Below are 15,646 nucleotides of genomic sequence, written 5' to 3'. Positions count from 1 at the left end.
TCTTTTAGAAAGTTTTATATATTAGAAAGTTATAGAAGCTGTGTTCTATAGGAGGAAACGGTGATGTGTGGATGATATATAACTGTTTAGTGTTAATGGTCAGGTTAAGGGTAGTGTATTGTGAGTCAGCTTACTATACTCCCCGCCCCACCCCGCCCCGCCCCACCCTGTCCCGCCCCACCCTGTCCCGCCCCACCCCTCACACGCCAACATGTTCCTGATAATGAATTCATCTCTCGTGAATTCTATTTTTAGCGTGTATTGAGCGAGGTTGTTCTATAAAGCAGATGTCGGCTTTAGAGGTGTGTGTCAATGTGTTATTGATATTGTGTGTGTGTGTGTGTGTGTGTGTGTGTGTGTGTGTGTGTGTGTGTGTGTGTGTGTGTGTGTGTGTGTGTGTGTGTGTGTGTGTGTGTGTACAGGGGGAGGAAGAGGACTTTTGAGGTAAGGGTCTCATTCTGTCTGCTTACACCCTTATGTTTTCCCACTCTACCGTGAAAAATCTCATATACTGTTTAAACAGCGTTTAAACATAAAATATATCTCATCATATATAAAACATCATATATAGGTCACAAAAAACAACATCATATATAGGATCAAACAAAATGAGATGGTGGTTCTGGAGATGGGATAGAACAAAAAAAAAAAATGTTTGGTCGTCGGCTGTCATTTTCTCCACCTCCATCCCATTCACCAACCTCCATCACCCTGCCCCCTCCCCATCTTCCCCTCTCCCCATGCCCCTCTCTCCCCTGCACCTTCTCTCTCCACCCCATCACCCCTCCTGGGCTCTCTACCACCAGTGTTATCAAACCTTTTTGTTCTTAACAATTCCTCCAGAAAACTCTTGGTGGCAGCACCTTCTGAGCCACCCTCCCCATCCCTACCCCACCCCAGATATTCCTACCTCAGCCCCCCGATAGCCTCCACTCCCACCCCAGATCCACCTCCTCCCTCTCCCCAGATCTTCCTCCCCCACCCCAGATATTCCCTACCTCACCCCTCTACCTCTCCCCAGACACCCCTCACTCCCCTACCTCTCCCCAGACACCCCCCCCACCTCTCCCAGACACCCCCTACCTCTCCCCGAATGCTAATGGACCTCCACACACCCTAACGTCTGGGGTAATTCACAAACCTCCACACACCCTAACGTCTGGGGTAATTCACAAAGTTTTCTCGGATATTTTCTCTTTGATGATCATTTTTACGGCCAGTGAGAGAGAATGATCCTCGGCGTGATTATCAGGTCGACTTGTGTGAATGGGTGACGTGTGTGTGTGTGTGTGTTAGTCTAGTATGACAGGTGTGTAGGCCTGAAGGTTTGTAGACGGGGAGAATCAGGTGTGGCTGAGCGTTTCTGGTGTCTGGTAGGTGTGGTGGGTTGTGGTGTCATCAGGTGTGGTGAACTGTGGTATCATCAGGTGTGGTGAACTGTGGTACTATCAGATATAGTAAGCTTGTACCATCAGCTTCAAGACCACTGTTGCTAACCCCCCATCCCCCTGTGGACGGTACCTGCGCTTCTGCTGCACAACAAGAGGTCGCTGCACCATTTGTGTCTCTGTCGTAACACTGTACTGTAGCCTTCCTGTCAACACTATTACCCACAGTCGTGTTTAGTTTGGCTAATTGGTGGTGCAGTTTGCGGTCGAAGGGCTTGTGTGTGTGTGTGTGTGTGTGTGTGTGTGTGTGTGTGTGTGTGTGTGTGTGTGTGTGTGTGTGTGTGTGTGTGTGTGTGTGTGTGTGTGTGTGTGTGTGTGTGTGTGTGTGTGTGTGTGTGTGTGTGTGTGTGTGTGTGTGTGTGTGTGTGTGTGTGTGTGTGTCATCTCGTACACTACCCTCTCTCCGCCTACATCATATGAGTCACCCTCCCTCCCTACCTCCTTCCTTCCTGTCTGGTAGTGCTCCCTCCTGTTTCCGTGAGTGGTGGCTGGTGCTCCACAGGTGTGTCGGTGCTCCTCGAGGGTTTTCACTTCATCCTGGTGTGGTTGAAGTCCTTGTTGCTTCTTTTAAGATACCTGTGACTGTATTAAAATCGGGTCCAGTACTCTCTCTCTCTCTCTCTCTCTCTCTCTCTCTCTCTCTCTCAGTACAGTAAACCAGTGTGTTCTACAGTACGGGGGCGTGGCATCCCTCTCCCAGCCTTAAAGAGCACCTGCTGCCACCCGGACTCTCTACCTCTGGCACTCTACTGTTTCTTCCCCTGATACAGCTTTTGCCGTCCCTAAAGAAATACACCAAGACGTGTTGTTGTGGTGGATGACGTTGTGGTGAATGACGAGTTGTGGTGATGGATGACGGGTTGTGGTGGATGACGTGTTGTGGTGGATGACGTGTTGTGGTGGATGACGTGTTGTGGTGGATGACGTGTTGTGTTTGAATGACGAGTTGTGGTGATGGATGACGAGTTGTGTGGATGATGTGTTGTGGTGGATGACGTGTTGTGGTGTTGTGTGAATGACGAGTTGTGGTGATGGATGACGAGTTGTGGTGGATGACGTGTTGTGGTGGATGATGTGTTGTGGTGGATGACTGTGGTGGATGACGTGTTGTGGTGACAACGTGTTGTTGTGGTGGATGACGAGTTGTGGTGGATGATGTGTTGTGGTGGATGGCGTGTTGTTGTGGTGGACGACGTGTTGTTGTGGATGACGAGTTGTGGTGGATGTCAGTGGATGACGTTTGTGGTGGATGACGTGTTGTGTTGGATGACGTTGTGGTGGGCGACGTGTTGTTGTGGTGGATGACGAGTTGTGGTGGATGATGTGTTGTTGTGGTGGACGACGTTGTGGTGGTGGATGACGAGTTGTGTTGGTGGATGACGAGTTGTGTTGGTGGATGACGTGCTGTGGTGGATGACGGTTGTGGTGGATGATGTGTTGTGGTAGATGATGTGTTGTTGTGGTGGATGACGTGTTGTGGTGATGACGTGTTGTGGTGGATGGCGTGTTGTTGTGGATGGCGTGTTGTTGTGGTGGACGACGTGTTGTTGTGGATGACGTGTTGTGGTGGACAACGTGTTGTGGTGGATGACGGTGTGGTGGTGGATGACGAGTTGTGTTGGATGACGTGCTGTGGTGACGACGTGTTGTGTGATGACGTGGTTGTGGTGGATGACGTGTTGTGGTGGACGACGTGTTGTGGTGGTGGATGACGTGTTGTGGTGGTGGATGAATTGTTGTGGATGAGGTGGATGAGGTGGTGTGGTTGCGATGGTATTGTTGTGGATGACGAGTTGTGGTGGATGACGTGTTGTGGTGGATGGCGTGTTGTGGTGTTGTTGGTGGATGGCGTGTTGTGGTGGATGGCGTGTTGTGGTGGATGGCGTGTTGTGGTGGATGGCGTGTTGTGGTGATGGCGTTGTGGTGGATGGCGTGTTGTGGTGGATGGCGTGTTGTGGTGGATGGCGTGTTGTGGTGGATGACGTGTTGTGGTGGATGGCGTGTTGTGGTGGATGACGTGTTGTGGTGGATGGCATGTTGTGGGGATGGCGTGTTGTGGTGGATGACGTTGTGGTGGATGACGTGTTGTGGTGGATGGCGTGTTGTGGTGGACGACGTGTTGTGGATGACGTTGTGGTGGATGGCATGTTGTGGTGGATGGCATGTTGTGGTGGATGGCGTGTTGTGGTGGATGGCGTGTTGTGGTGGATGACGTTGTGGTGGATGACGTGTTGTGGTGGATGGCGTGTTGTGGTTGTGATGGAGGTGGTGCTGTGGATGACGTGTTGTTATTGTGGGTCGACGGACAATTGACGAAAACATTAATGACCTAAAAAATGCTTTGAAACTTATAAAAAGTAATTTATACGCACCAGAAAGTTATAAAGAGGGATTACTGTGGCTATGGGTGGGGTGGCGATCGGGAAGGAGGGGCGATAGGGAATGGGAGGCTATAGGGAGAGGGAGCTATACGGAAGGGTAAGCTATAGGAGGGAGGTGAGGGTACTTGTGAGGAGGAAATCACTGAGGAACTAGGTCGACAAGGCTGCTCACACATTGATGATGATAATCTGTTGGTGAGCTGTGAGTGAAGCGTGTGGTGGTTGTCTTACCTCACCACCACCACCACCACACTTCCACCATATATCACCACCACCACCACCACCACACTTCCACCATATATCACCACCACCACTCTACAACCATTATCACCACCATCACAGTACATCACCATCTTTTCCATTACGATCACCACATATCATCACCGCCACCATACTACCACTACCATCATCACCACCATCATACATCACCACCATCACCATACATCTCTACCACTACCATACATCACCACACCATCACCACTGTTTTCTTGGATCAGTGTAAAGAGTCTTGTGGCGCCCGGCTATGTTGATCCTTCAGGCAATAGGTCAGTCAAGCAGGAGGCAGTAGCAGGAGGAGGAGGCCGGCCGCAGGAGGAGGCAGCAGCAGCAGCAGGAGGAAGAGGAGGAGGCAGCAGGAGGAGGAGGTGGAGGCAACAGCAGGAGGATGCAGGCAGCAGGAGGTGGCAGGCAGCAGGAGGAGGCAGGCAGCAGCAGGAGGAGGAGGAGGAGGAGGCAGACAGCAGCAGGAGGTGGCAGGCAGCAGCAGGAGGAGGAAGGGGAGGAGGCAGGCAGCAGCAGCAGGAGGAGGAGGCCGGCCGCAGGAGGTGGCAGGCAGCAGGAGCCAGGCAGCAGCAGCAGCAGGAGGAGAGACTAGTGTAGTTGACAAGGTGTTGCATTACCGGGTTGATGTTCCTCTACTGCCGACGTTTTTTTTGTTTTACGATCAACAAACATCTCCAGTTTCTTTGTTTACACTCCCGTCCCATCCCTCTCTCTTATTTGTCTCCCTCTACCCCGCGCAGTCCTCCACTCCATCCCCTCACACCACCACTCTTCCCCCTCACTTACTTCGCCCCTATTTAGTCCCCCTCACCTAGTCCTCCTCCCACTCCACTTTTTTTTACCTAGTCCTCCCTTACCCATGCTCCACCCCCACCCCCCATACTTCCTCGCCATCTGTCCCTACCTTGCGCCTCCCTCACCCTTCTTCCTCACAGCCCCTCTCCATGCTTCCCTCACTCCCCTTCCCTCCACCTACGGAATTAATGATTCAATTTCCTTAGACTCTTGTACCGAGAGGGTAGTGAGAGGCCGTGGTTGTGAGGGAAGTGAGAGGTCGGGGAGGTGTATATGTGGGGAAAGTGAGAGGCCGGGTTGGTGAGGGAAGTGAGAGGCCGGGGTGGTGAGGGAAGTGAGAGGCCGGGGGGGTGGGAGGAGGAGGCCGGGGTGGTGAGGAAGTGAGAGGCCGGGGTGGTGAGGGAAGGAGAGGTCGGGGAGGTGTGTATGTGGGAAAGGGGGTTGGTGAGGGTGAGGGGTGGTGAGGAAGTGAGAGGTCGGGGGAGGTGAGGGAAGTGAGAGGTCGGGGGTGGTGAGGGAAGGGGAGGTCGGGGGAGGTGGTATGGGAAAGTGAGAGGCCGGGGTGATGAGGGAAGTGAGAGGCCGGGGTGGTGTGTATGTGGGAAAATGAGAGGCCGGAGGGTGAGGGAAGTGAGAGGTCGGGGGTGTGTGGGAAAGTGAGGTCGGGGAGGTGAGGGAAGTGAGAGGTCGGGGTAGGAGGGAAGGAGAGGCCGGGGGTGGTAAGGGAAGTGACAGGCCGGGGTGGTGAGGGAAGTGAGAGGCCGGGGTGTGGTGGTGAGAGGAGAGGCCGGGGTGGTGAGGGAAGTGAGAGGCCGGGGTGGTGAGGGAAGTGAGAGGCCGGGGTGGTGAGGGAAGTGAGAGGCCGGGGTGGTGAGGGAAGTGAGAGGTCGTGGTCGCACCATAAAACACTTGAGGTCTTTGTCGCCGTCGCTGCGGTAGGGGACTGGCTGGTGTGGAGTACCTGCCTCATTCAGCGTGATTAAAGGTGATTAGTTAGCTGGCTATTTGGTTGTCTGATAGACTGGTTGGTTGGTTGGCTGGCTAGTTAACTGGCTGACTGGTTGGCTGGCTAGTTGGCTGGTTGGTTAGCTATCTAGCTGGCTTGCTGGTAGGGTGGGTGGTTGGCTGAGTTTGGTTCTCGGGGGTGTCGCTGCTGTAAGGTGTAAGAGAGGTTAGATTGAGGGGAGAAGAGAGGGTGAGGGGAGGAGCTGCTGTTACTCCTGCTGTTGTTATTACTGCTTCCTGCTGTTACTTCTTCAGGAACAGACGCCTGTGAAAGGAAGGGAACCGGAGAGTTGTTGTGATGGCGACTGATGAGGCGGGAGTTTTAGTGATACCTGATGATGTGTCCCCTAAGTGGGTGAAGTGGGCGTGACTGTGGGAGTAGTGGACGTGGCTGTGAGAGTAGTAGTGGGCGTGGCTGTGAGTAGATTAGTGGACGCAAGTTTGTAGTGTGCGTGGCCGTGGATGATTCGTGGGCGTGGTTGTAAGTAATAGGCGTGGATGTGAATGTAAGTGCGTGGCTGAGTGTGTAGTAAGCGTGGTTGTGGGTAATAAGCGTGAATGTAAAGTGTGTGGCTGAGTGTGTAGTGGGCGTGGTTGTGAGTAATAGGTGTGGATGTGAATGTAGGGGGCGTGGCTATAATGTGAGGTGCGTGTTACCATGGGCATAGTGATGTGAAGGTCGTGGTGTGTGTGTGCGCCCGCGCGCTTGCGTGGTTATGTAAATTTTGGAGGTAATGGTAATTTCATGAGTTTTTTGAGAGGTATGTGGTGGGCGTGGCTCGGGTTAGGAGGGCGTGGCTCGGGTTAGGAGGGCGTGGCTAGATGCGGGTTTCCGGGAGAGACTGAGTATGTGTGTGGGTGTGGTTTTACCGTGGGTTATGTGGGCGTGATTTAATGTAGTTGGCGTAGCTGTGGGTTTAGTGGGCGTGGTTTCTCATAAGTGGGCGTGGTTTTGTTGGTGAAGTAGGCATGGTTTTTCGTGAAGTGGGCGTGGTTTAATGCAGTTGGCGTAGCTGTGGGTTAAGTGGGCGTTGTTTTTCGTAAAGTGAGCGTGGAGTGTGGGTGTGGGGGCGTGCCGGGGAGACCTAAAGTTAAATCCTAGAAAGTAAAAGTTTTAATCTTGACTGTAAAACACTCAGTACGAGACGCCATTAACAAACCACCGCGCCTTTAAGACCACCACCTTTCTCTCACCGTCTTTATGTGTCGTTTACTCATTAAGCTAGAGAGTATTAGAAGATATTTTGCCCTTGAGAGAGAGATAATTCCAGGTGTGTTCTATAGGTTGAAATTATGTGTATTGTAAGTTTACTTTATATTTGTTTATTATTTGTTGTAATGGCTAAATTGGTTCAGTAGAATACAGAATATTATGCAGTAGATAATGACTGTAAGTTCCAGTATGAAGAGACAGTAGTGTTAGTGAAGGAGATATTGAAAGACAGACAGACAGACTCACACTGAAAGCCCATATACTCAACTGTGGGTATAAAGCAAGATTTATCTGGTGTAAGCGTGAGAACATCTGACTCAAGGTGGGGTGCTGGAGTGGGCCTCTGGACCGCGCACTGTGATTTAGTATTGGTGGCCTCGCCCGCCCCGACATAATGCCTTGCTGAAGGGGTTAACTTCAACTTGAAAAGGTTAGAGCGACATTAAGTTAAATTTATGTAGTGGAGAAGGTGGAGGTGATTACCCCGGGAAGTAATATGTCCAGATGCAACACTTAACATCCACGGCCCTCATGTACTGTACGGGCGTAGTCAGTATGGCAGCGCGGGAGTACAGTAAACACTTGTCCTGTCTCTCTCCCCCGGTGATGTAATGAGAATGTGACCCCTATTACGTGTGTGTGTGTGTGAAGCGGTCACAAAGCTCAGGGAAGGTTATGTGATGAGAATGTTGACCCACAACTATGTTTTTGTATCGTCTCCACCGTTACTTCACTTATCCGTCAAACTCACTATACTGTACCAGTCTTGTGTTAAAAGGTCCCTATCTATCTCAGTCAAATAACGGGTAACTGTTAAATTCAATTATAAAACGATAACATTTACAGCATCTTGTGAGACACGTGAACGTCCAGATCTTGGTTTATCATTAACAGATCTCGTTCTTTTGAATTAATTCAACAATTCGCGTATTGTCTCGTCTATAGGACCCGGCTTATTTTATTTAAAATTTCTCTCTAATTTCTTTGCATTTCTTTCCTTGAATATACAGTGTTACCACCAGCACACGTTCATCTTCATGGAGTTCTGCAATAAAAATCAATAAAAACCTTTATTTTACTGACATAGATTGGGACTTTATAAACACCCTGTGTATAAGTCTTCCAACAGCTTCTCAGACGACGCCTCATCAGCCTTCTTCAGCGTCTTGTCATCCTCAAAGCGGCGCCCTTGAAGGTGGGACTTGATGTTTCTAAATATAATAACATAATTGCTTGGGGACAGATCTGGACTGTAGGGAGGGTTGTGCTGTTACCGGAAACCGCAGTCGTCCGAAACGGGATTTGTGGAGCAGTGATCGTGGAGCTGCGTGAACACACCTGTCATCTGCAGCAATGTTCCTGGATGACGTCACAGTTGTCTCAGGTGGTCGGTCAGCAGATTACCTTTGGCATCCAACAACATCAATACTATGATGTTGTCATGGGATGTTTGCCACCTGTGACTTGGCTGATGAATCCAGGCCTCAACTGGCTGGATCTGTATCGTGCAATTCAAGAACCACTCGACTGTGTGTGTGTGTGTGTGTGCGCGCGCGCGTGTGTGTGTGCGCGTGCAGCAGGCTGTCGCGCCTGTACGACTGTTTGTACAGTACCGGTGTGTGTAGTTAGAGACTTGGGTTACATGGAAGAGTGTGTATTCACATACGAACAGACGTCGCAACAGGCGAAGTACAGTACAGTACAGTATATGGAAATGATCCCCTCGCTCCTAACTATGCCACCACCACCCTCCTCTCTTATATTGCCTCATTAGCTCCAGTGCTTGGCTAAAATCCATAAATCAATGAATTTCTCATATATATATATATATATATATATATATATATATATATATATATATATATATATATATATAACCACAAGGAAAGAAGAAAACACGAAGTTCCCAAGCGCTTTCGTGTAATTCACATCTTCAGGGGTGAGTACAGACTAGAGAGAGAAATACAAATCAAGGTGTATATATACAGAGGAGGGTGAGACCAGGTCCACAATGGTCAGGTATTAGGTAATGACCCTACTAATCTTTAAATAGCACACAACGGTTGGTGGTCAGGTCAGATGGTCAGGTGACCCGGCCTTCTCACCTGGTCACAAATCTTTTTAATTACAAAATTGTCCAGCTTGTACAAGCATTGCATTGACTGGGATAATGCCTCCTCAATATTACCATGTAATTCAATTGATAGTAGGAACATCATAGAATCTAGTCTTATTAAACATACCGAAGCATTCAACATGAATTTGAGTAACGGTATATATATATATATATATATATATATATATATATATATATATATATATATATAATAATGTATGTGGGGGTTACTGGGCTAGAGTATGGTGTAAGCGAGTGAGGAAGATTTTGGTATCGATGAAAGAGAGGGAGAGGAAGATTACAGTGGCGGGAGAGTGGAAGGACACCAGCGTCACACAACCCACCAACCAGGGCCTAGGACCCGGGCGTGCACAGATCCTGCCGGATGGTGTAGAAGGTTAAAGGTCAAGGAGGTGGAGGCTTCTCGCTCAGCTTCCGACATCTCGTCCTATTTTCACCTTCATCATTTTCTTGTATTTCCTCACCATTTTAGTCACTAATGGCACACGTCACTCTTGTGTCTCTTGACTGGAGATGTCCAACTTCCTTGTCACCAGCTCGGACGTGCTCCCCAGAATATGCCGTGTGTTCCCTTGCCACCACCGCCTCCTGCAAGCATGAGCCGCCGCCTCCCACCCTTTCGTGACGTCAGCCTCACAGCATCCCCGCCGCAGCAGTGAGCCCTACCTAAACTACGTACCAGTGTTATCCTGAAAGTCAACGGCGCGAGATGTGTGTAGTGGTGGTGGAGGAGGCGGCTGGCGTTTCACCACCGTAGGAGCTGTGGGTGTTAAAAGGATGTTGGGTGGCAGCAAATAGAGGCTTAGGCTGCTACACCTCCTCCTCCCCGTCTCTTACCGTCTCACCCGCCGTCTGCATAACCAACTTCTTGTGCTGAACTGCTCCATCGAACCTGTCAAGTCCGAACTCCTTAACTAGAAAGGTTATTTACCCCCCAAAATTCCAAGGGCACTTGTGACAACAAAAATTTAGTTTATCGGGAGTATTCTCTGGGAGTTTTAAACGTTTTGTTATTTAAGAGTAGTAACTTTCAGTAAGCCATTACGTTTAGTGCAGGGGAGGCGTAAACCTTTCAGGGGAAAAAAGGGAGGTTGGGAGGTAAGACAGGAGTGATGGGGCATGGAGGGGTGCTTGTCCCAGATTAACGACCGCCTCACAACAACACCGGAAATTGAAGACTTCAAGTCGGAAATAAGAGTTAATCCTGGCGTGGCTGTGTTGACATGTGCTTTGATCTTTTGCATCATAATTGTGTGTATACAAACTCGCCAGTGTTATTGAGAGGCACAGTGAAGGAGAAAGGTGTGGGGCGAGTGACGGGGATGAATTGTGGTGCTATTACCACTGTCTGGAGGTGCTGCTGATGTAACACGACTCCAGGCAACAACACCACCGTTTACAGTAGGGATATAAGGAATGGTGGGGCGTGAAAGGTGATGGTATGGCTGGCTGGGAGGGAGAGGAGGAGGAGGCAGACAGGGAGGGGGTCGCCGTGACTTATTGATCTCAGCCGTGCAGAAAGCGTGACACGGAGGCCGCATCAGTTTAATTACCTGCTACTCTGCTAACATTGCCGCATGCACGTTATGGGGTACCTCCTGAGTCGTTCTCTGTTGTCCTGGGTTTTGTCGTCGTCAGCTCTCGTGTTTTGTAATCGTTGTATCTCGTGTGTAGCGGATCTTGATAAGGTGTTGTTCCCGGCTCAGGATCATCCATGGAGGGTATGGGTGTAGTATTATACACTGATGATGTTAATAAGAATGATACTAACAGTGTTTCCCTTTGTTGCAGGTGGGGGTGGTGATGGTCGAGAGAGTAGTGGTGGGTCGGGGGGCAGCGCACCCTCCGCCAACGGCCACTCAAGTCAGCAGCAACAAGAACAGCAATCCCACTCAGCCGCCAGCAAAAGGAGCCCAGCCCAGAAGGGTAGGTAACGCCCCCCCCCTACGCCCCCCGGTTAAAGAAGCCACCCTCCACCGTCTACACCTCTCTATACTGGCCCGCCATTTACCCTGAGATCAGATTCTCTTGTGGTTCTTGCGTTACTTCCCCCTAATTAGTAATATTAGACTGTAACTCCATTAAGCAGTAACAATGATGGTTACAAATATGGCGTCGTTATTACTGTGAGATTGTCGTAACTACCTGTGCCCTCACTGCCATATGGATAAAATATTAACGGGAGACTGGCGAAGAATCTGAACCCAGGGTCTTATCTTATGTATTTGTTTGCAGAATTCCACAATACTTGTACACAACGTTAGATCTTTTATAATAGTGTGTACAGTAACAGATGGTAGTAGTTAAAACAGGAGTAATGGATGTGTAGAGAACTGGCAGGTGGTGTGGACGAGCGACTCAGTGGAGGGATGGTCTCTGTACAGTAGCCTATAAGTTTACTCCTTAGTGAGGGTCAACAGTGGTCGCCCACCCGCCCTGCTCTCATCTAGAGGCCAGATCAATATTGCACACGTGAAGTTTATGGCCACAAATGTCATGCATATATCCTGCATTTAGTTTGCAATTAGCTGTTAGTAATGATGGTGAAGCATCCATGCCTCGCCGCCTCCCTCGCCCCGTGAGGAAAGGATGCCCCCTCCCCCTGCATGCCATCATCTTTTGTATTCATAAATTTCTTCTTTACAGTTGCTAAGTGAACCTGGGGTCTCTTGCTTTATGTTGCTCGTCCATTCTCTCATTATTTCCGAGTCTTGTCTTGCCCTCATGCGTAAGATCCCGGCTTCTCCTGGACGTACTTGTCTTGCTCCTCTTAAACACTCCCTCTTGTCTTAGTTATCTCCGAATCGCACAGTTTGGAGAGCATGCCTCTTTTGTTGACTGTTGTTACGCTACACTTTTTTGTTTATTTACTATAATGTGTATGATGATGTCGGTAATGACCTTTTGTGTGATTAAGGGGATGATGTTTTAGCCTTGTTTATATCTATTACTCGGCTGCTCCCCGGTACTCAAGGTAGTGTGTTGTGCTTCCCCCTTCCCTTCACCCACTCCCAACATGTCCACCCTCCTGCCCACTTTTAACATGTCCACCCTCCCTCCCACTTTTAACATGTCCACCCTCCCTCCCCTCCAACACGCCCCCCCCGGCCCACTTCCAATATATGATCCACCATCCGGCCCTCTCCCTGCCCATCTCCACCATCCGGCCCTCTCCCCGCCCACCTCCACCATCTGGCCCTCCCCGCTCACCTTAATGATCAGTCAAGCGCCAAGTGACCCTGTCGTCCACATCGCACCACATAATATTGTCGCCAGCTGACTTTTAATGATAATATATAATGTATAATATATAATGCAGTTATATATCATCCGTCCACCAGTTTTGAGTGTCAAGCCTATATACTGTCCACACTTTAAGGAAGATAATGGATCTCTAGAATTATTATTATTTTCTATTATTACCTTCAGTTTCCAGCGACTATCGGCCAGTCTTTTAGAATAGGCCGAACAAAATGACGGAGTTTAAGCATTAGATTATAGGAAGGTTCCGTTCATAGTGTTTACCAGGTCAATCCATGGAAACAAGATCACGCGTACAGGCATAATACGTCCACTGATTGCTCCTTCCTAACTGTGAGGTATGCTTATGACTCTCCTCTTCCGTCGGGAATATTAGTAGCTTTGGGTTACATAAGTAGACTGACTGGTGTTAAATTACGTTCGGTTAATACTTCGCATATTTATAGGGAAATAAAGATAGGTATATGAGAGTCAAGCTGTGAGGTTTATTCAGCACAAATCTTTCCACTTTACACGCCAGATCTTTCTCAATCGTACATGTCTAACCCACGGAGTCTCGAAATCATGCGCGTCGATACTACTCCGTCACTGCCTGGCTTTTGATGTGAGTGGTGTGTGTGAATGAAATCTCCCAGCGAGTTTTACATCAATAGAGGAATAATTATTGAGAGTGGATGGCTTTAAACTGAGGGCCCTGAAACCTGGTGACGGTAAAGAATTGTTTTATGTAGATTTTAAGATGTTAAAAGAGTTCATCTGGGTTATAAAATGGGATGAGGAAGGAATAGACAGGATGGGAACATAAGAATGAGGAGAGAATTGAGAGAGGGGGATGTAGATTTTTATTATGTATATGTGCAAGTACAGTATACATGTGATTGATGACAAAACTCTTCTGCATTTGGTGTTTGAGAAATGAATAATAAATGTTGAATGAAGGCTGGAGAGAGTGGAAGATAAACGGAAGAAGAGAGATTGGCCGAGAAAGTGAGTGGGACAGAAAGAAGGAGAAAAAAAGAGTAAGATAAAGAATGAGGGAGACAGAGAGAGTGGGGGAGGGAGGGGGGAACTCAATCGATCTGGGTCGGATACTGACACTAGTGAGGCAGTGTCAGGGGCTGCCATGGAAACTTGTCCCACATCCTCACTCATACCACCAAGTTTTTGTTTGTTGTTGCCTTGCTGGACGGATCTAACTTAATGATTTGGGAGTCAATACCCTAGTGGAGTTTGGTTCTCATGTCGGGTTCCTCTGAAAGGGCCGCTCATTTCACACTGAACAGATCTAGCGGGTGTTTGGTGGAATTGTTTTGCCTCATGGGTTTTGGTTCTTTATGCCGAGTGTTCGTGATGTAGAAGGAAGACAGTAGGGCGGTCCTTGTTGTGTGTGGGTCTCTGATGGAAAACAGCTCATATCTAGGACCGTAAAGAAACTAGTTGTCTTTTTTGTACACTTAAGTGGAAATCAGGAGTGTTGAAAATGGTATCAGGGAGTCGTAAGGCTGAGCACGATAGATGTAAGACTTTGCGAGAACATTAATCCGTGATAAAGTTGCAGTATACTTATCTCAGACTTGGAGGTAATGTGATGGGACGCAGCCATGATTACACATTTATCATCTCGCTACCCATAGCCATTTTTAGTCGGTACTGACGCTTACCTAAGTAGAATTTGCATTATGATTGTTTGCTGGGTAAACATCAGCTGGTTAATGAAAAATTTATGAACTATGTAACAGCCGACAAAATAAATTCCATGACATTTTACGGTCGTGTGTTGGTGTATAATAGGTCAAGAGAGAGAGAGAGAGAGGCTGTGTTATGACCCTGAGGGAGGGCCGCCAGTATCCCCAGCAGCGTGCCAGATCTCGCTCGGTCCCAGGGTTTACTGAGTTAGTCTTTCGCCCCTTTTCTTTTTCTTTCTCTCCCTAGTGGCTGTTATCCTTCTGTATATGCCTTCCACATCCCAGCCCTGCATGTCTTCGCCCTCATTCTCCAGGTATCCTACTTCTCATCCAAGTCCCAAATGTACCCACCCCAGTATCCTCTGTCCTTACTGTTCTTAATCTAGCCATTATATGTCATGTGTATCCTTACTCACCCTAGCGTCCTGTGCGTGTCGTGTTTCATAACTTTAGAGCTGCAGTAATTTAGAAGATGGATAAGGTGGTGGCTGGAGTGGTACTCGTGGAGTTAGCGTTGTTTGGGTCAGTTTGGTGAGTGTGTGCAGGGGCCAGCTGGTGTGCGTCACTCAAGGCCGGGATGAGTTGTTCGTTGTCTTGTGGTTTTATTTATTTTGGTGTTGCAATGCTCACTACATTCCTACGTGCCCACCACATTCTCACTTGACAATCACTTGTGTACGTCGTACACTTAAAGTTAGTACGTGCCTACTTGACCCTTCAGACAAGCAGTAGGGTTTCGTTCCGGCCGCTGCAGATATTTACTCGGTTCGCTCCCAGATTTCACTCCGCTCTTGATAACTGCTGTAATACTTTAGAGAAAATCTGTTTATGTGTCACCTGGACTGAAAGAGTAAGGCCTTTACCGTCTGCATTTGATTTTGGCTCCGTATTCTTTTCTCTCTGCAGCACCGGAGAGGTCTGTCTTGTTCCTGTGCGTTGTATGAGTGAATTGTTTTATTTTGCGACTACAGTTTCCACAATGATACAGTGGGTTAGTGATTTTATTATTTTGTTTTTATCAATGTACTTCTACTCCGAAGATTTTTTTTTTTTTAATGTTTGTAAAGGCAGTGGAACGTGTAAACATCCTAGTCACATGCAGCCTGATGTAGTCTGAACTGAGTCGCCACAACCTCCTGGACGAAGGCTCGTTGGAATCGGTAGACTTGTAAGGAGTTCACAAAAGAATCCCATTATAAAAAAATATACTTTGTATATGTTCATAGACTGTCCAGTAACGCTGTAATGGACCCTCCTTTTATTGCTACTACAGCTCCGGCACTAAACGACCACTAAATAATTAATACTGTGGTTAATGTTTCCTTACGGGTCACATGTGTGAAGGGAAGTAATTTTAGCATTTCAATGTAGCGTGCTGACCATTTCAGGTTAAATTAGCTGGTGCACAGGTGTGGGTATTGTTACACATTTTATCTCCA

The 15,646-nt window shown here is 48.4% G+C and overlaps 1 protein-coding gene across 1 annotated transcript in view; it reads left to right on the top strand.

Annotated features, from left to right (window-relative positions):
• The window catches only part of LOC121878142 (protein split ends-like), a 94,967-nt gene that overhangs the window by 27,183 nt on the left and 52,138 nt on the right, over window positions 1–15,646 (top strand). The window contains 1 exon segment of the mRNA XM_042384157.1: window positions 11,053–11,187. Coding sequence (XP_042240091.1) covers window positions 11,053–11,187 — 135 coding nt within the window.

Source organism: Homarus americanus, unplaced genomic scaffold, assembly GCF_018991925.1.
Source record: "Homarus americanus isolate GMGI-L3 unplaced genomic scaffold, GMGI_Hamer_2.0 scaffold45562, whole genome shotgun sequence".
Taxonomy (NCBI): Eukaryota; Metazoa; Arthropoda; class Malacostraca; order Decapoda; family Nephropidae; genus Homarus; species Homarus americanus.
This window is presented reverse-complemented; position numbering and strand designations above follow the sequence as displayed.